The following is a 21762-nucleotide window of genomic DNA, read 5'->3' as shown; positions in this document are numbered from 1 at the left end:
ACAGAAGAAAAAAAACACCACCTTGATGTCAAAGTGTTTAAAAGCCCAACTGGCTGGTTCATTTCAAGAAAACAATTATACAGTCTAAGTAAGATGCAAAATAGATACCCGTATGAGAGTCACGGAAACACTTTCTAGAACAAGATCGAAGCTTCAAATGCTTAACATTACATACTCCCATTCAGCCTTGATTTCACTCTTATCAATCCCATATAAAGAATGAATTTTTTACAAAAATATAAAAAAAGAAGTTGTTAACTCCAACTCTGAATCAAGGCAGGAACTAGGTCAGTAATAAGATACAAAGTTCTAATAATAGGTGTTTATGAAAAAGTCAGGTCAAACTAATTTCTGGAAAATGTCAAATTCCAGTACACAAAATTACATTACTTTAACATGTAATGGAATAAATAAATAAAAATTAAAACTAACAAACAAACAATTAAATTAAATCAAATACACATAACAAGTAAATATTTGCTAAAATTGTGTAAAATTGGAAGGTTTATCATTAAAGTTCCAATGGCTACTTGCTAACATGGTTTCAACTCAATTTCTTGACTGAGTAAGATGACTCTCTGATGGCAGACAATTCTTATTTACAAAGCCTAACTGCATCATTAGGACCATAAAACCATCTTATTTGGACTGAACATAGGCTGGGTCCATTAAAAGGGCATAAAACTCATTCACCCTGCATGTTAAACCTATGGCTATCAGAAAGCATGTCTTATATGAAGGCTTGAATTAATGTGAACTGAGCCACGTGAAAATGCATGATCAGTTCATTTAGAAAACAGGGTGAGTGATTTTGGCCTATTCAAGTCAAAATTGGCTAACATCTTTATCATGACCAATATCTCTTTTGCTGTGATGTTCGAAAGTATTGGAAATAATGGCAGGGAAGCCTTTGATGGTAACTGGGGCTAACTTTATTAACTCGAACATCCAGGGAAAACTATCAGCTAGCTGAGGGACTGAAGAACTCATAGAGATGATAATACTGATTGGGCACCAGTCCTTGAACACACACCACTTTTGACTTGTATGTCTTTAGCGTGGAGGGCCTTCTAGCTCGTGACATTCTCTCTACAAAGGCTGAAATTCCTTCTTTGTAGAGCTATCCCAACAAGAGCCAGGCATGAAGGAGGAGCTGGTCCAGACAGGGATGAAATACATATGTGACCATGGCTGCCTTAATAGGCACAGCTTTTCCAGGATTTTGTAGGCATTTCAATTGCTAAACAGAGTAGGCTATTGACTAGAGGCATGTCCCATCTGAGAGGGACTATCAGATTAAGTTTGCAGTTTTTACCTCTCAATTTTCATATTATTTTTGGTTCTAAAACCATAAAAGGTGGAGGGTTGGCAAAGACCCAAATCTGCACCTAACTGATTGATACTGTGTCCTTTGCTAAAAGCTTCTAAGTCTTGGACTAGTGAGTCAAAGGTGGGCAGTTTGTGATTTAACCTTGTTGCAAAAAAAATTACTAGGCTTACCCAAAGTGCATGAAACCGATGAAAGATTGACTGATGATTGGACCATTTAGGGACCACCAGTGCAGACAATTTTAAATCAGAAAGCATAGTTCAGGTGATTTGGTCTCCCAAGAAGGTAGGATAAAAGCACTGAGTTGTTCAACATTATAAAAGGGTCCATCCAGACATGAAAAGGTAATCATTCTGAATCCTACTTGCCACTTAATATGGCAACAGTTGGGTTCCCCAACTGTATGAATGGCATTGTACATCCTCTAATTTCTGGTTTGGTCTCATCCAAAGGGACTCCTACCAAGAACCAAACTTTGCTGCACAAATGACATGGGAATAATGTTGTTGTAGGGTTTAACGGCATTTTTCAGCACAAGATAGGCTATACATGGCAGCTAATATAACTGGTGGAGGAAGAACCTTGTCAAACCCCGGGAAGAACCACCAACCCATGAAAAGCTACTGGCCTCTCTTTTTTGTACATGTAATCCAAATTCAGCTGGAAACTAACTTAAGTTCAACAATTGACAATTACTGACAATATTGAGAATGGTGATAAAATATATATCCAGACCATCAGTTGACTAAAAAAGCCTAGGTAAAGAACATTCCTGCCAATCACCAGAATAGAATTTATCATGTGCTTCAGAGCATTTCATCTAGATACATCACAGTCACTGTTGACAAAGATGATCAGAATGGGGTGATGACCCAGCTTATCAATTTTGAGAATGCCCATGGAGCTGTGTTGAGCGTAAGAAATTGGTATATTTTTTTGAGGAAGGCATACCTAACTTGTGACTAGGGATGTATAAATATGCATTAGTCAAGGCAAAATATATAGCAAATTCATCCTCGTGAAGGAAAATCTAGACTGGTTAAGCAATTTCCATCTGGAATTTCAGAGTGGCAATGTATTTCTTGTGACAGTTGAGGTCAATGCTCAATCTGAGCTTTCCACTGGCCATTCACACTAGAAAGAGTCTGGAATAAACACCAAAAAGTTCAGTTTTTTAACGTTCTCCACCACTTGCTTGTCAAGTAGTGACCTGATCTCCCTATGCATAGTTTTAACTTTCTCCAAATCTGATGTTATGTCCATCATGATATGAGATGATGATATTAATAGTGACACACGGAAGTCACACATGATACCAAGGAATGATGTGATGACAATGAAGACAGGCATCTCTCTCATGAGCTTTGAGGTGACATGAAAGATATTCTTGTCCTTCTTGAAGAATAGTGGGGTAGTTGTATTCACCTCATAGCTGCTGCAATGTTTAAGTGTCAGGCACCTGATACAAACTTGATACTAAAAAGGATCAAAACCATAAAAACATTATCCTCTGATGAGTCAAATCAGTAATTTTAAAATGATTCTAATACATCTCACCTTAGATAAATATATAATAAGAAACAAGGTTTATAATTTGAGAAATTGTTCTTTTGCACCTAGTCCAAGATTTCTTTATTTTAAAAAAATCTAGATATGATTTTCATGTGGAGAAGTTTTGACTTTCCATGATCTCTCACATAGCTTATAAGTTACATACGTGGGATGCTAAAAGCCAGAAAATGTCCAGTTTTGTGATTTTTCATCAGATCAGTGTTACAGTCTGCCCAGGTACATGTATTTTCATGACTGTGCAGTTTTATTAATACATCATCATGTCAAAGTGAAGACACCAGCATATATTTTTAATAGTATGTAATTACTTTTCACACTGGAAATATCATTAACATTTGTACACAGTAATCAATTTCTGTCAAATCTCCATTTGTAGAGAACTACTCAAGGGTGATGATCAATGCCAAAATTCTTGATTGGCCAAAAGTGATGGAAGACAATTATGTCATGACCCCACTTAAACTAAGGCCAACAAGCTGTTGTCTCTAAATCATGTGCTTTCTAAATAGGTTATGGTGGCATACATTATGTGAAACCTGGGAATCGGCTGAGATACTTACATCCTTCTTTTGAATGTTAGCATAATTTTTCTTGTCTAACAAAAATGTATTCCTATAGAAATAACTTGTGGTGTCCTCACTATAAAATGTATCAGTAAAGCAATAGTCTTCAGAATTCCATTGTGACCTGGGCCAGTGTAACACTGATGAAATAAAATAACACAAAGTTTGACATTCTCTTACCCTTATCACACGTCTAACTTATCAAGATGTGTACAGACTGTTGAGAAGTAAAATTTAGCCACATCAACACAATGTTCATATTACCTAATAAAATTTGCACTGTAAATGCAAATTTTATTAAGAAATTGGGGTCTTGCATAAAACTGATTCATCGATTTAAAAAACAAAGCCTGTATTTATAGATTTATATATGGGACCAAGATTTTTAACCCACTGTCTTATCTCATATCAATATTTCGTGAGCTTGAGCTATTTAACATCAAGCTTGCATCAGGTAACTGAGTAAAAAGCAAAGACTGCTTTTGCTATGGACTGACAAAAAAGCAAAATTGCCAAATGTAACCAATGTGACCTATACTAGATGTTAGGCAATGTTGAAATGAATTGGACTCTATTTAAGGGTATGAAATGGACACAGATGTATTCTCAGGGTGCGAAACTGCAACTACTTGGCCAGGGATGAACAAGTACTAGTCTTCCTTAGCAAAGCCAATTTTATCTGGTCAGGATGTGAGGACAAGTGGTTCTCCTGAGCATAAGAAAAGAACCTTCTATTAATATACTTTGCAAAATTAAACTTCATTTTAAAAATGAGGAATGGGCTAATTATTGAGAATGGACAATAAAAATATGCTTATTATTAGGAATGGGGTTGTTCTTGGAGAATTTTCTTAATACTTGGAATGGCTTATCTTTGAGAATGGGCTTATTATTTAGAATGGGCTTTTCACTGAGAATGAGCTATTCATTAAAAATGGGCATTTCAAAGAAAATGGGCTTATTGTTGAGAGAAGGTTTATCATTGAGAATGAGTAATTCATTAAGAAAGGGCATTTCTTTACTGTTGAGAATGGGCTTATCATTACAAATGGGCTTTTCATTGCGAATGTGCTTATCAGTTAGAATGGGCTCATTATCAAGAATGGATTCATCATTAGGAATCGGCTTATCAATGAGAATGGGCTCATTATCAAGAATGGATTTATCATTAGGAATAAGCTTATCACTGAGAATGGGCTTATCTTTAAGAATTGACATTTCATTGGGAATGATGTTATCATTCGGAATGGACTCATCACTGACAATGCACTTATCAAATACATTGAGCTTAAGATTAGAGATTTCTATCAAGTTCTAGACCTGTCTTTCTGTTCCTGCTGCTGTCTGACTCTAGCAGACATTTGCTCTACCAGCCTCTGGTTACAATCTCGATAGAAGCAGAATACAAGTTCCACCCCACCCCGCTGGAACAGGCCATGGGCCACACCAGGCATGCCCTCAGCCTCAGCACCTACACAAAGAAACACAATTAGTGTTATTTTATAAACATCTGCAAATGTAACACACTTGATAGGTTAGGCAGTGTTGAACCTTGTCAAGTCAAGACTGCTTGGGCAACATAATATCAATGAGATTTTCATTTCTAACAACCTCGGATGCAGGAGGTCGTGGGTTCAATCCCTGGCAGAGTCATACCAAAGACTTACAAAAATGGTACTAACAGCTGCCTCGCTTGGCACTCAGCATCAATAGGTTAGTGTTAGGACTACAAAGTACATTATCCCTAAACCAATATACCATATTTTTTCTTTTGTTACATGTTTTACTATTTTCAAATAAGAACTCTTTTGAAAGATACTTTTGTTGTTGTAATAGGGTTTATGCCATTTTTCAGCACAAGATAGGCTATACATGGCAGCCAGTATAAATGGTGCAGGAAGAACCCGGAAAACCCTGGAAAGAACCACTGACCCATGAGAAGCTACTGGCAAGCTTTCACATGTACTCACATTGGCTGAGCCAGAGACTCAAACCCACACAGACAGAGGTGAGATGGCAGTGATCCATAACAGTGAGCATTTTGACCACTAGGCCACTCCGGACTCCCTTTTGAAAGATAAAGGAATAATATACAGTGAAACCCCTCTAAACCAAAAACCCTTTGTCCCCCAAGAAAGTTCTTGGTTTTTCAAAAGTTTTAGGTTTACTGAGGTTTGCAGATGTAAAAAAAAAAATAATTTCAATGCAATTTTGTAAATTGAGAGATGAGAGAGATTTAAAATTAAATTATGAGAACATCAGTGTTGGTCTGTATAACAGTACTTCAAATAAAAAACTTTTTCAATACATGTATTTAATGAATTGTTTGAAAATCACATCCTGTCAAATGAATAAATACAGTTCTTACACATAGAAATACAGTCCTTGTCACAAGAAAAATATGAGAAATGAGATAGGTACTTTTATAATTTTACTTTAAGTCCATTAGAATTATGAATGATACTCCACAATGTAAAAATATTCCATATATTTCTTAAAATGTACAGTTCAAGAGCCTGACCTGAATAAGGCTTGGAACAATGTTTTTTTCTTACATCTTTCTTTAACTAATGTGGCTTACCTACAAGCATTTAGTTCTTAATAATTCACCTTAAAAGCTGGCTCTTTTGTACGATGCAATGATTTCAGAGTTACCTACTGTCAGCTTAATCTGTGTTGGTGCACATGTCGAGCATTTTTTAACCTTGCATGCCACTGAGACATTTTCTGGGTCATTGTCTCATAGATCAGCCTGCTACAGTATTTGCTAAATGTAATTAATGTTCTAGTTTGTGTCATGAATTTAGCAGCTAAAATACAAATATATTTCCAAGTTTGAATTGGGTTTTGCTTTTATGGGGGGTTTTAAGCATAAGATTGTCAAAATTTGTTTCACTATTTGGATTTGAGGGGTTTCAGTCTATTGGAAAAGAAATGATATTAAAAAAAAGAATCTGGTCCTGAGCGGATTCTGGTACACTAAAGATTTTGTTTAGAGGAGTTTCACTATATATACATAGACCTCATTCATAATTCAACTTATCAAAGACCTGGATGATACTGTACAAACCTTTTTAAGAAGTACAGTCAAACCTGTCCTAATAGTCACCTGAGTTCAGTGGTCACCTCGTCACAACAGCCATTCTAATTTCCCCCCATCAAATATCCAATATAAATGTCATGTAATCATCGGTCACGTATCTTCCACAGCCAGTAGCAAGGTGTTTCTTAACCAAGCAGTGGTTTCACCTTGCCTTCAGTGTTCACTACAGCATATCAGCAGTGACTGCTCCAAGTATGCAAATTAAACTTCTTTTGTTTGATGAATAAGGCATAGTATATATAAATGCATATTACAAGAATCAGTGTTTAAACTTTCATATTTTGTTTATACTTACCATAATCCAATGAAACTCAAAGGTTTCTGATAAAGCAAGATTCATTAAGCAGAGTTCACATTTCAATGCTGTAGTCAAATGATACAACAAAACTATCACTGACACATGTTCTTTTCTTGATGAATATGACTTTCTCCAAGTTGCTGCGACAGTGACAGGTTTCTGGTCATTGTTCTCAGACTAATATATTGAGAATTATGTGTCACTTTCATTTTTTTACAAACAGCAAATGACTTAAATTTAAAATTTTTATATTTTGTACAGCAACATTGGAAATGGGTTTATTGTTGATATCACGTGACTATTGGACCTCTGATGTCACTGATGTGCAGGTTGCAAGATTTGTGTTTTCATGTGACAAGAAAAGCAAATGGTGAGTACCAGGTCAAATTTTACCAATGCTATAGTTGCATCTCGTCTATCGGCAGAATAAATACATAATGATTATAATAATCACAACTTATCAGAAAAATAAATTATTTTCCTATTAATTTCATACAAGTATGACTTGATGTACATTGTTTAAGTTTGCTATGCTCACTGTTAAGCAGCTACCCTATGGCACACCATATGGTGATGACAAGTATGATTCCAGCACACATACATTTATATATTTATAATGCTAATGATTTTGCAGTGTAACAAAACGATGATGAAATTAGTTTTTAATTATGTAACTACATTTATAGTAAATCAAATTAACATTATCTGCATTGAACAAGCATTCATAAAGATGGACTGTATTAATAATAATAATAATAATAATGAGGACTTTGTATAGCACCTAATCTTTAGAAGCTCTAAGCACTTTACAACATTAGACGACACCTATAAGATAAAAAACATATAATAATATAATTACAAAAACAAACACCATGAAATTAGAAAAACATTAAAAAATGAAAAACATGCTGAGAATATTTCAGGTAGGAAACATTATTAGGTCTTTAAGTTTGTTCTTGCAGTCAAAATAAGTGAGTTTTGAGAGCCCTCTTGAATGTGATCACTGTGTCTTTGTGTCTAAGTTCAGTGGGCAATTCATTCCACATTGCAGGGCCCTGGTATGCAAAAGAACGCTGTCCATACGAATTTGTTTTCATAGTGGAATAATGAGTATACGATTGTCAGAAGAGGAGCGTAAGTATCTTGCTGGTGTGTACACATGAGTGAGGTTGGATAGGTATGTTGGACTAGACTCCGACAGTGAAACGTAGCACAGAGAACAAATTTTGTGTTTGATTCTGGATTGAATGGATAGCCAGTGTAGGGTAAAGAGCAGCGGGCAGGTGTGCTCTGATTGTGGTACTCTAAGTATGATCCGAGCAGCTGTGTTTTGAACTTTGTGTAGTAGATATTGAAATGAACCAGACAGAATTGAGTTACAATAGTCCAGTCTTGAAAGTACTAATGAATACCCAAGTCTTTTAGTGGCATCAGCTGAAAGGTATTTGTGAACTGAGCTGATGCGCCTCAGCTCAAGATATGCAGCCTTGCATATGTTCATGTTGTTGTTGTTGTTGTAGGGTTTAGCGCCATTTTTCAGCACACAATAGGCTATACATGGCGGCCAGAATTAATGGAGGAGGAAGAACCCAGGAAAACCCCGGAAAGAACCACCAACCCACAAGAAGCTACTGGCAAGCTTTCTCACATACCCACATTGGCTGAATCCGAGACTCGAACCCATGCAGACAGAGGTGAGATGGCACTGATCCGTAATGGACAGCGCTTTACACCACTCGGCCACTCGGGGTCCCCATATGTTCATGACATGTTGGTGCAATGTGAGAGTACTGTCCAGAGTAACACCATGGTTTCATCCTGATTGTGTGAAATTAATGTTGGTGTTGCTGATATTTATTGTTTGAGGTAAAGGATGTAAATGAGAAAGTCTTTGTGTTGTGATTAGAATTGGCTCAGTTTTATCATCATTCATCTGCAGCTTGTTACATGTCATCCATGATTTCACATCAGAAATGCACCTCTCTACACCTTGGATGGTAGCATCAACTTCAGTTGGGTGGCTAGATTTGTATATTTAGGTGTCATCAGTGTACAATTGGTGAGACACTGGATGATCTATGACACTTGAGAGCGACTGAGTGTACAGAATGAAGAAAACAGCTCCAAGAACAGACCCCTGTGGAACACCACAACATAGATCAACTGGGCTGGAGTGTATTCCATTTGCAGATACAATTTGTGTCCTGTTGACAAGTAGGACTTGAACCACACTGGCACAGTAAGGCTGTATCATGAATGCCAAATACATGTTAGAGACGGTGAAGTAATATATCATGATCTATTGTGTCAAATGCTGCAAACAAATCAAGGAGGGTGAGGACTGTAATCTTTCCGCTATCCAACGCAGAGAGAATGTCATTAACTACTTTTAGAAGAGTAGTTTCAGTACTGTGGCAAGGGTGATATGCAGATTGTACATTGCTAAAAAGACTGTTTGAATTTAGATGACATACAAGCTGGGATAGAACAACCTTTTCTAAGATTTTTGATATGAACGGGAGATTAGAAACTGGGCGGTAGTTCTTTAAATCATTATGGTCTAGTGTTGGTTTCTTCAGCACAGGCTTTACAATGGCAGTTTTCAAAAATGATGGGAATTCCCCGAATGAGAGAGAGGTATTAATAACATCAGTTAGCGAAGGCAATACTGGATCTAAGCACTCAAGCAGCAGTGATGTTGGAATTGGATCAAGTTCACTTGACTTTGGTGCACTCTTCATCATGATTGTACGTATGAAATCCATATAGATAGGTTCAAATGCTGCTAATGGTTGCCGCTCAAATTCTGTATCCCAACTGTATGGTGACGATGAGTCAATTGAAATTGTCACGGAAGAAATTTGCAAACATGTCCGGAAGGTCAACTGGAGAGAAGGTAGTTGGAAATGGTGTTGATTTGTTCCTTGAGATTAGCTTGTTAGTAATGTCGAAGAGCTCTTTGCAGCTGGAACTTTCCATGATCTCAGTAGTGTAGTGGGCTGATTTCGCTGCATGGACTATATCTGTGACATTCTTCTTAGCGACTTCATAGATTTGCTTATGAATAGTGAGTCTGGTGGAAACCCAGAGCCTCTCAGCTTTACAGCAGTCTCTTTTAGCAGTGCGAAGCTGGTCCCTAACACTGCTATACCACAGAGAACACTTTTGAACTGATACTCTGCACTTGGTAGCTGGGGCATGTTTGTCAATCAATGAACGCAGACAGATATCGAATTGTTCTGCGGTAGGAGGTAAGCAAGTTGTTAGGTTAGCTTGGATGTCGTGCATTAGTTTGGTTCTATTTATCATATGGAGGTTTCTCTTAGTAGCAGATAAAGGTGGAGGATTAGAGACTGATATGTCAAGATGGCATATAATGCAGAGGTGATCTGATGCAAGGTCATGGGATACCAGGGAGGACCGTAGAATGTTATCATCAGATCTATGAAGAATCCAGTCTAAAATGTGACCATGTTTATGGGTGGGTTGGGTAACTGTTTGAGGTTGAAAACATTAATGGAATCTATGAGTTTTGATGTATTTGAGTTTCCGGGACAGTCAAAGTGAAAGTTGAAATCTCCAAGAATAATCAGGTTGCCATCTATCGATGTTACACAGTCCAGGAGATTCGGAAACTGCTCCAAAAAGAGAGAGTCAGCCAGCTTGTATTTTCTACTAGGAGGAGGACGGTACAGGCAGAAAAAATGGACTGACCTTGCTCCAGTGTGAGTGTGGTTTGGACTAGTTCAAATGTTGTGGTGTAGTTAAGATGTTAACTTTTATCATGGAGTTCTTTGTGATGACAGCAATTCCACCTCCGCGAGAATTATAGGGGAATGACTTGATGGAGTAACCAGTGGGTGTTAGATCCGCACACTTGGGCTCATCGCCTGATGTTTTTAGCCACGTTTCTGTCAGGAAAAATATGTCAACATTCTGGTCGTTGATAAAATTAACTATTTTTGTGCGCTTTTCCGGTGGTCCTACTGATTGGGCATTGAATAATGCAATGCGCAGAGGTATTTCTTGGATAGTTGACACAAAGGTTGACGAATTAATAGGGATTTGAATTAGGTTATCTAAATTAACGGTCAAATTGTTTTAAAATGGTTGTGCCAAAATAAGGGAGATAACTGGGATTCTTCTTCCTGTTCTACACTGGCCAGCTTTGAAACAACGTCTCTTTTTTTGCTTCTGTTTACATTTAGGTAATGATGAATGTAGTCTCAGTTCGTTTAGTCTAGAGCACAATGTAGTGTGGAGAGTCAAGGAGTGATCATTTAAAGTAATTAATGAGGGTCTATTGTAGCATAAACGGGTTGACTGGCGAGTATCACGTGATGGTGCTTTGTTAAAAAACAGTGGAGCAAGACAGCTGAGAAAAAGTCTAATTGTTCTTGTTTCGAAAACAAGATATATCTCATAGAAACACATAAAAATTTAACAGCCAATACATAATGAACACAATAACGAAGATGAAAACAGGCAACAAGCACAAATATTATGAAAACGGCACTAAAAAACGGAACAGCTGCTTCAAGCCGGTTAAGCGATAGCGGCCATCTTGTCCCATATTGAGATAATGCATTTAAATTCCTAAAACAAGATCAGTCAGATACAGAATGTAAACAAAGTGCATATAAATTAAGCAGAATCTTGTCAATAATATAAGGTTCAAAAACTTACAACATAATTTTCTTAAAGCTAAGCTGCCTTTTCATCGAGTAAAACTATTTTTGCAATATGAACTATGCAAGAATCAAGCCAAGTATACATGTATTTAAAAAGATTACTACAAAAGAAAAAAAATATACTAGTATCACCCATCCAGTTGAAATAAAGAACTAATATGAGACACATTTCGTGAAAATACAACAAAGAAAACCTAATTACAGTGTAAACCCCGCTATAGCATGTTCTGTTATAATGCGAATTCAAACATTACGCGGTCGTGGCGTGGCTCCCGAAATTTCATATACATTTATTTTCTTGTGCACAAAAAAAATTCTTAAGAAGTATGAAAAAAACCGTAAAAAAGTTGCTTATCATTTTGGGGAAGAGATCGCGTATGATTAATGCAAGGCAATCGTGGCTTGGCTCCTGAAATTTTATATGTATTTTTCTCGTACACAAAAAGTATATTTTTTTTCTTCTTTAAAGTAAGAAGAATAAACGCATAAAAAGTTTATTCTGGGATCGTGTAGGTCTTCACCAATGTCGCAAACTTGGATCGATTTTCCTTATTGGCTGCAAAACTACCATGTGGCTTTTTTTATTTGTTGGCAACATTGTTGGCTGTTTAAACTTTTATATACAACCATTGGTTTGGAGTGCAGAAATTCAGAGGCCCCATGAAAGGAAGCCACAAACTGGATATAAAATGCACTGAAATTTATCTATTGTTACATAAACAAATCCTCTGTCCATACTGACAATCCATCTAAACAGTGCATTGTTATATAATCCGCTTATCATGACATCTAGGATGAGTTCTGTATGTTGTGAAATATCTGTTTTTTTGTTGTTGACATTTCTGGTAATGGAGATCAACCAGACGAGGCATTGTCTCGTAATCTATCTTTCATCGGATTTTCGGCCGCTCGCTAGTAATTAATATATTTACAAAGACTGACATTTGTATGTGGATGGTAAGTAAAATTCCTCTTCATTTCACTCAGAATTATATCCTTCAGAACGCTCACGTTTTCTGTAATAATCCCTGTCATCAGAACACCTGTGTCTCTATTGTCCATTGACCCTTTGTTAATTTTCAGACACATGCGTGGAAGGCAGCATCATGCTGCTACCACAAAAGTTAAAAAAAATAAAAAAATACACATTACTTATTGGTTTATTCAGTAGGCATGGAGGGACAGTAATGAGAATAGTCTAAATGACGGCCAATTCCTTTATAAAAAATGTACCCAGATGAAATAGTTTGCTGAAATTTCAAAGGAAACAGATTACCTTTGAAGCACCGACTGTTATGAAAAAGTACTCAGCAAATGGAAAAAATACCAGTCTCAATAATGCAATACAATTATTTGATGTTGCCGCCACAATAAGAAATGGGCATTCGTTTGGTTCTCCAAAGCTGTCCTTTAGCGGCGACTTCAATAGCGCATGCACCCTTCATCAAAGAAAGCCAACTTCAATCTTTCAATAACAGCAAAGAACTTTTCTTCAAAGGAAGTCAGTACCAAACTTAAATAAAAGTGATGGTATCTGATGGATTTTTGCATTTTCCAACGTGACTGGAATACGTTAACTGTGCTGTGAAAGTTTACTTTTTGTAGGGAAAAACTTTCGGCGGCTTAAAACGCAAACTAACTTTTACTGACTTGGAAAGTACGTTAAAGTAAATGTGATTCGTCATTCGTTACGTGATTGTGCTATGTTTATCGACTGAATTCAGACCAATATGACCTGCTACAAAATTAATGAATATTTTAAAGCTATGTGTTCATATTTTCGATGGAATCACTTATATTGTGGATTCAATGTATATGATGAGGTTCGCAGGTCAGTACACAGTGTTGATACTTTTCATGCTATACATTAGACATTTATATATAAACAGGATTCACGTATATGTACCAATTCATGGTTCTCTAAATAAAGTAAACTATTATATTATGTCTTCTCTGTTTTCACTACAGGTGTATTTTTCATTTAATATGCATCAATTCAAGATGGTAACTGTGCCGACAAAGCATGTATTTTACCGCCCGCATTTATTACCCACACCCCACACACACACATACTTTTTTTGTGGTGGGGGGAGGGTACATTTTCTTCAGCTAACTGACCTGGTTGCATATAATATGGTTCGGTATATTACGCAGTCGGGTTTTATGGCTCCCAACTACCGTGTTATAGCGGCGTCACACTGTAGTTGAAAATTCTGTGTTGGTCATCATGATGATACACAGCTATATGTTTCTCTGTTTTGTAAGAATACCTGACTTTGAATTAGGTGCAAGCAACCAAAAATCTACTGCAGTTATTGAAAACATTTTGCACTGATTCAAGAACAAATTACAAAACACATCCTCATCCTATTGAAATTCTCCGTCTCTTTGGACTAATAATTTCAGCTTTCCCTGACATGTCATAAAATTCTCTGACTTTTCCCATCCTTTCCTGAAAAATGAAAATTTCCTGACTTTCATTTACCTGGGTGAACATGGTTTTATTTGCTTCTCTTGTTACATTTAATAACAAATTGGGTTTGTGGATAATGTTTATTGTACTGAAAATCAAATACACAAAATATTAATTCAAGACAAAGATCTAAGATCTAATGCTTACCTTTGGCTATTGCATGTTTTGTCCAGCCATATGTATGAATAAATGGCAGAGCTGCCTTCAGAATCCTCTGTTTAGTTTGGTATTCAGTGTCCTCTCTTTCATCATCAGCTTGTACTGTCTGAGGTGGTGGCTGACTGAAACTGAATAACAATTGATCCAAGGTGACACTAAATTTTGACACATTCTTCCACACACTACAAAACTATTGTGTAAAAAAAAAGTTAGTAATGAACTCAATCAAAAACATATGCTGTAAAATCTTGCTTTTAAGTGGAGTCAAATTACAAACTCCACAGAGCCAGATTTGCAATTGCATAACGTACTGACAGATTTGGGTCTATACAGTTTGTTAGTTGATATGCCAGTGCATTATGCAACAACAGATCAGGGTCAATGTTGTTTACAGTTGGGCATCACTTATAAGCGAGCATGTGTGGTATGAATACTATACATGCTTACAGTTTAAATTAAACCACATTTGCTTCAGAAAATTTGTCAAATGCAAGTACAGATGATTTGGGTGATTCAGCAGAAAGCTTGAGGAATTCAAAAGAAGCAATTTATGACTATTTTTTGTGACCTAAGAACCAAAATCTTCACCTACCTTTATAGACAAGATCTAAATACTGGATGACCCCTGACCATAATGACAAGGGACATATCTTATATCTCTTCTCAAACTCAAGACATTTTTTTATATATAGCTTAAATTCACAGGCAAATAAATGAAGATATCCAACTATACCTGTCACACTGGCACAAAAGGTGACTTTCATTCCGCTGCTGTAACATTTATATAAGAAATATGCCAGGGTGAAATAAAAATGGCCATTGTGAACAGGTGACCACTAAGTATAGTGATCATTAGGACAGATTAGTATGTACAGCATAACCCCGCTATAACATGGTAGTTGGGAGCCATAAAACCCGACCACGTTATAGACCGAACCGTGTTATATGCAACCAAGTCAGCTGAAGAAAATGTATACCCTAAAAAATTGGGTGGGGTGGGGTGGATAATAAATGTGGGCGGTAAAATACGTGCTTCATTGGCACAGTTACCAACTTAAACTGATGCATATTAAATGAGAAATACACCTGTAGTGAAAACAGAGAAGACATAATAAAATAGTTTACTTTATTTAGAGAACCATAAATTGATACATATACATGAATCCTGTTTATATATAAATGTTTAATGTATAGCATGAATAAAGTATCAACACCGTGTACTCACCTGTGAACCTCATCATATACATTGAATCCACAATACAAGTGATTCCATTGAAAATATGCACACACACAGCTTTGAAATATTCATTAATTTTATAACAGGTCATATTGGTCTGAATTCTGTGGAAAAACATAGCACAATCACGTAACGAATGACGAAACACATTTACTTTAAAGTACGTTCCAAGTTGGTAAAAGTTAGTTTGCCTTTTAAGCCGCCGTTGGTAGCATTCGTAAGCATAGACTTTTTCCCTACAAAAAGGAAACTTTCACAGCACAGTTAACATGTTCCAGTCATGTTGGAAAATGCAAAATCCATCAGATTCCATCACTTTTATTTAAGTTTGGTACTGACTTCCTTTGAAGAAAAGTTCTTTGCTGTTATTGAAAGATTGAAGTCGGCTTTCTTTGATGAAGACTGCATGCGCTAGTCACCGCTAAAGGACAGCTTTGGAGAACCATACGAATGCCCATTTCTTATTGTGGCGGCAACATCAAATAATTGTATTACATGACTGAGATGTATTTTTCCATTTGCTGAGTATGTTTTCATAACAGTCGGTGCTTCAAAGGTAATCTGTTTCCTTTGAAATTTCAGCAAACTATTTCATCATCTGGGTACATTTTTATAAAGGAATTGGCCGTCGTTTAGACTATTCTAGTTGCTATCCCTCCATGCCTAATGAATAAACCAATAAGTAATTTTTTAATTTTTTTTTTTTACATTTGTGGTAGCAGCAAGATGCTGCCTTCCAAGCATATGTCTGAAAATTAACAAAGGGTCAATGGACAATAGAGATGCAGGTGTTCTGATGACAGGGATTATTACAGAAAACGTGAGTGTTCTGAAGGATATAATTCTGAGTGAAACGAAGAGGAATTTTACTTCCATCCACATACAAATGTCAGTCTTTGTAAATATATTAATTACTAGCGAGCGGTCGAAAATATGATGAAAGATAGATTACGAGACAATGCCTCGTCCGGTTGATCTCCGTTACCAGAAATGTCAACAACAAAAAGGCAGATATTTCACAACATACAGAACTCAAGCTAGATGTCAGGATAAGCGGATTATGATATAACAATGCACTGTTTAGATGGTTTGTCAGTATGGACAAAGAATTTGTTTATGTAACAATAGATAAATTTCAGTGCATTTTGTATCCAGTTTGTGGCTTCCTTTCATGGGGCCTCTGAATTTCTGCACTCCAAACCAATGGTTGTACATAAAAGTTTAAACAGCCAAAAATGTCGCCAACAAATAAAAAAGCCACATGGTATGTTTTGCAGCCAATAAGGAAAAACGATCCAAGTTTGCGACATTGGCGAAGACCTACGCGATCCCAGAATAAACCTTTTATGTGTTTTTCTTGTTCTTACTTTTAAGAAGAAAGAAAAATACATATAAAATTTCAGGAGCCAAACCACAATCATCGTGTATTATTCATACGCGATCTCTTCCCCAAAATGATAAGCAGCTTTTTACAGGGATTTTTTTCAAACTTTTTAAGAGTTTTTTTTTTTGTGTACAAGAAAAATACATGTATATAAAATTTTGGGAGCCATGCCACGACCGCGTTATATCTGAATTCGCGTTATAACAGAGCGCACTATAGCAGGGTCACACTGTACTACACTTTTTGTTCTTAGCCTAGCATGCACATTCAATCACTAATATAATACTAGTTTGTAGTGATTTCTCTTACTCAGTACAGGTAGGCTTTGAAATTATGTAATGAAGAAATATTTATAACTTCTACCTGTAATAAATTCCATGCCTGAATCTGAGGGCAAAAACAAAAGGTGAATAATGTTATTCTACACACTTAAGGTTTAATGACATTTGCTGACTGCAATAGATTTCATTTTCATGACCTAAAGGTCATATCACTTCTTCAAGATACTGAGTTAGTCTCTTATAAACTTTAAAATGTATCAATTTATTCTTGTAATGGTGAGAGTAATTGGGTTTTTAACTTTGTTTTATCACATAGTTGTGCAGGAGATGCATCTCTGAATGTAACCGCTATAAATCAACATTTTTTGGGGAGTTCTTTCTCCTATACAATTGAATTGTGGTCACTGCAATATAAAAATTGATAAAATAAGTGACCTGAGCATTTTTTCACAATATATTTAATATGTGGATGCCAAGTGGCTTCATTAGCTAAGCCTTCACCAAAGTATAATGCCAAAATATTTCTGCTGAATAACCCTCTGGTATGTTAACTTTGTTTCATTCATGTATTTGGTTATTATTTCAAATTTTATGACATCAGGTTGGATTCAGTCTTATTTGGATTAAATGTACCCAATCAATGCCTGGAGTATTTATGTATCACTTCAATATATATGAGTGTAAGATTTCACCAGCTAAGATCTGATATTCAATTATTATATTTAATATCATATAACTGGCAAAGCGACTAATCAGTGATTTTATATTCTCTACAATACCATAGCTGCCAACCTTCCAGGCTCACAATTAGTGAAAATAGGGATAAAAAGTCGTGAATTTGGACAAGAATTCATGAAAAATACCATGACAATAACTCCATCCACTCTGACCACTCCATCCACTGGTACCTGGACGTTTCGGCCCAAGACATTTTGCCCCACTTCAATGGACATTTCGGCCCACTTCAATGGACATTTCGCCCCACATGGTACATGGACGTTTCGGCCCAGGACATTTTGCCCCACATTAATGGAAATATCGGACATTTATAGAAATTCATTAGCATTACACCACGTTCTTCAATTTACTTTAAAATGATCAAAAATATAATTAAGTGTCCCTTGTGATCTGATTTCTTTGGCATTATTCTAAATGGTTAAAGAGACGGCCTGCTCCAGTCGGGAGAAGTACAATTAAATAAAGTGTGAACCCTCACTCGAGTACAGCCTGTCTCAGTATAATGGTAATGCGAGAAACGACACACATCAATCATACAAAACAATATGGTTTATTTGTTGTTTAAATATAATACACCGTTTATTCGCCCAAATTCCAAATTAAATTTAAAATAAAAATCCCAAATTAAATTTAAAATAATAAAACAATGACAAATTATCATTGGATGGATTGTATCTAATAAGAAAATATAATAATAAAACATGGATAATTTGATTTAGTGGCTGTCCCTTCCTCTAGCCAAGGTCAACTTGAAATTATGTGGAGGGATTTCGAGTAAGGTGACAAAAACCGGACTAGGATGAACAACCCTATAGATTACACTAGGGAAATACATAAATACCCCGACAAAATTTTGAAATTTTTTGTTCAAAAATCTTTTATAAAGTAAACAAACGACATACCTTTGGGGAAAACATACACATATAAAACAACTTTATTTTTTATAAGTAGGGGTACATCTGTCTGGTGCCATAAAGAAAAAATGTTCTGGCGTTCACTATTGCTCCCAGCAAGTGTTAATAGGACTTAATTACAGCCAGGTAACTTCTTTGATCTTCATATTTAAATGATCTACTAAATGTGGTATCAAGGTATTTAAGCTGCAGCCAGGGTTTTGAGTAAGTCGTGTAAGCTTTTATGAAAAGGAAATTACAATTTAGCACAGATGTTATGGCGTTCACTAATAACAAAAACAATGACATATAAATAAACGTTTGATCTTAGTATATCAAAATCTGAGTTTTAGGATAAAAATTATGATTCTTCAAGTGCATTGTCCGACAGATCGTTTGGTATAGAAGCTCGTGCACGTGTTTGCATCGAATTTTATCAGTGGCTCTATAAATTGCAGTCTTTCCTTTTCTTGGTACTAGTTGTTTTAATATCATGTAAATCAATAGATCGAACAATGTCTTCATGCATTTACTGCAGAAAACCAGTTACCCGTCGTCAGCAAGCCATAGATTGCGATATTTGCGGCCTATGGCAACACAGAGCATGTGGAAATACTGGTAAGTTCATTTATTTATTTATTTCTACATCACATTACGATCATTCAATTACATTTTTTATAATAATTTTATGTATCTACTGACCTTTTCTCGCATGTTATTGTTCTTGTTTCAGTATATCCAATGTCTTTCAAAATAAATATTATCATAAGACGTCGATAGAATTAACTAAATGATACTAAGAAATGGTTTCTATTTACAGGTTTATCAAGCTACAAGTATGGTCTCCTTAGACGTAAAAAGATATCTTTTCAGTTTGTGTGCGACCTGTGCAGTTCTAAACCTGAGGTAAGATTTCATTACAAACAAAATATTTTAAGAATAAAGACATGCTACAGTAGCTGGTTCCCATTCGCATTCGATGTACTTAAGCTATGGTTAAATACAAATTGCGAACAAAACGTGGATCGCTGCCTACTTTCTCCATATCACAAATGCTGGAAGATTAGTAAAAATAATTTTTCTTGTATCAAATATTTCGTTGTTTTTCTTGGGCTACACGACATTCCATTCTAGTAAGCGTTCTTATGTGCACTTTTATAATGTTTTAATATTAATACTGTTTACAGGCAGATGGCTACGATGTCGAAATGGACTTAAGCGGCACACCAAATACATCAGACAGATTTGAAATGTATACCGGTACAGCACGGGAGCAGATGGAGAGCACAAGAAATTCGACGTCGATTTCTATCAATAAAGATGATATTTCGACAAGGTGAATGTTATTTTATTTATTAGAATCGTATGGGTGCTTGCATATGTCTTTATGTGTAAATACCATATTCGTATAGTTAAACTTGGTTTTCTATATATTTGCTTGTATGTTTTCAACATTTTCTGACAAGTTCAGACATATTTCTAATTACAGGCTGGATAGAAGTCAACAAGTGAACGAGTTTATGGTCAACAATGATGCTGCATCAACACTTGCAGCCGATATCTCTTCATTTGACGTTGAGCGCCCACACAGATCTTTGACACCAGAAGAAGAAGAAGTTAAAAATCGAAGCGGACAAGAAAGCACAGAAAATTGCAACAATTTATTTCAGTAATATTGATGTACATAAATCATTATAGAGTCTATCTTCTAATCAGAGAATGATCATCTTTTACTCAATCTTGTTAGGTATCTTGTAAACATGTGTTATTTTACTGATGCATATTTTTTGTTCATGTAAAATATTTGTTTTTTGATAATCACGATTTTTCTCCTTTCTTTAGGTCAGTTAGGAATTAAACTGTTTATGGAAAAGTGCCAGTGGATTCTGTGGATCGTAAAACCTTTGAAGTAGTAGCCACAGGATCCACTCGAGGAAAAAGGAAATTAATATCTAGTGCTGGATATAGTTTTGTCATTTGCAGAATTACAACGAAGAATTGATCCAGAGGCAGTGAATGTGCAGTCATTCCTACGATATGTGGAAGACACCTGGATTCACAATGACATATGGACTGTTGACTCCTGGTCAGATTATGACAGAAGCATCCGAACCAATAATGATGTGGAAGGGTGGCATAATCGTATGAACAGGAGAGCAAGAAAGGGAAATTTGCCTTTCTATCTCCTCATAACTTTACTTTAAAAGGAAGCCAGAGAAATTGGATCTGTAGTTCGTCTATTGCAAGAGGGGAAGATAAGACGGCATCAAAAGAAACAGACAACAAAAGTTCAGGGTCGCCTTGTCAAGTTATGGGAGAAGTATGGAAACCACCAAATCAGCACGAACACCTTGCTTAAATGCTGTGCCAAATTGTATGGCCCGTGTTAGACATAGCAACAGTAAAGCTGGACGGAGTATTGCTTTCCAAAACTGGACATATTTTATATACACGTGCCTTTTGCGTTGTCCATATGTTGCAAACATACTTCAGTAGAGATAATATGTATATTTGTATTTCAGTTTCGTATAGTAGTAGCTGATGTTTTACTTACATGCATTTAAAAAATAAATAAAATCATAGATAGTTACTGTTCAGAAGTATACTTTTGCACATCATAATTTGACACCTATACCTTGTCATGAGATGTAATTTTGATTAGTGATGCGTGTTGATTTAAAAATGCAAATACATGCTTCATATTTCAAAAATATAAATCTCTGAAACCATTTTTATATCTCTTCATTGTTAATTACAATTAACATTCCTCGCCCCCCACCCCAATGTTTTCCTTGCTCGCGATATGTCGGGCTATTCTGTGCACAGCTTTGAAAAGATGTAATGTATAATGATCGGGCCATAGAAATGAAATACATTAATTTGGATTGTTTCTGTCAGCAGTTCAGTCGAGTAATTAGGACCCAATTTATAGCTAGTTTTACAAAATTCAAAGTAACAATGCCAATAAATGGCAGGAGATAAAAAGCCAATTAACCTGAGCTTGAAAAAAATGAGTAAAGTTCAACATTTTAAAAAAAAA

General features: G+C 35.9%; 3 protein-coding genes across 4 annotated transcripts in view; 2 read left to right on the top strand and 1 right to left on the bottom strand.

Annotated features, from left to right (window-relative positions):
* The window catches only part of LOC149782494 (ubiquinone biosynthesis protein COQ9, mitochondrial-like), a 69291-nt gene that overhangs the window by 23957 nt on the left and 23572 nt on the right, over positions 1-21762 (bottom strand). Inside the window, exons 3-4 of the mRNA XM_089933917.1 lie at positions 14178-14317; positions 4786-4936 (exon numbers count right to left, since the gene is read on the bottom strand). Of these exons, the coding sequence (XP_089790043.1) occupies positions 4786-4936; positions 14178-14317 (291 nt within the window). The remainder of the gene's footprint in view (positions 1-4785; positions 4937-14177; positions 14318-21762) is intronic.
* The window catches only part of LOC149782496 (uncharacterized), a 110333-nt gene that overhangs the window by 65169 nt on the left and 23402 nt on the right, over positions 1-21762 (top strand). The window contains exons 6-7 of one of the 2 annotated variants that reach the window (XM_089933915.1): positions 7128-7236; positions 7918-8000. In XM_089933915.1, coding sequence (XP_089790041.1) covers positions 7128-7236; positions 7918-8000 — 192 coding nt within the window. Of the gene's footprint in view, positions 1-7127; positions 7237-7917; positions 8016-21762 lie in introns of both variants that reach the window. The other variant, XM_089933914.1, reaches the window with a different exon arrangement.
* Positions 18769-21507, top strand: LOC149782497 (uncharacterized). Its single transcript, XM_089934885.1, has 4 exons — positions 18769-19340; positions 19543-19628; positions 19910-20058; positions 20212-21507. The coding sequence occupies exons 1-4, from the start codon at positions 19238-19240 to the stop codon at positions 20393-20395; spliced, it is 522 nt and encodes a 173-aa protein (XP_089791011.1). The 5' UTR covers positions 18769-19237; the 3' UTR covers positions 20396-21507.

This window comes from Sinohyriopsis cumingii, chromosome 15, assembly GCF_028554795.1.
Source record: "Sinohyriopsis cumingii isolate HCF-2022 chromosome 15, ASM2855479v2, whole genome shotgun sequence".
In the NCBI taxonomy this organism is placed as follows: Eukaryota; Metazoa; Mollusca; class Bivalvia; order Unionida; family Unionidae; genus Sinohyriopsis; species Sinohyriopsis cumingii.
This window is presented reverse-complemented; position numbering and strand designations above follow the sequence as displayed.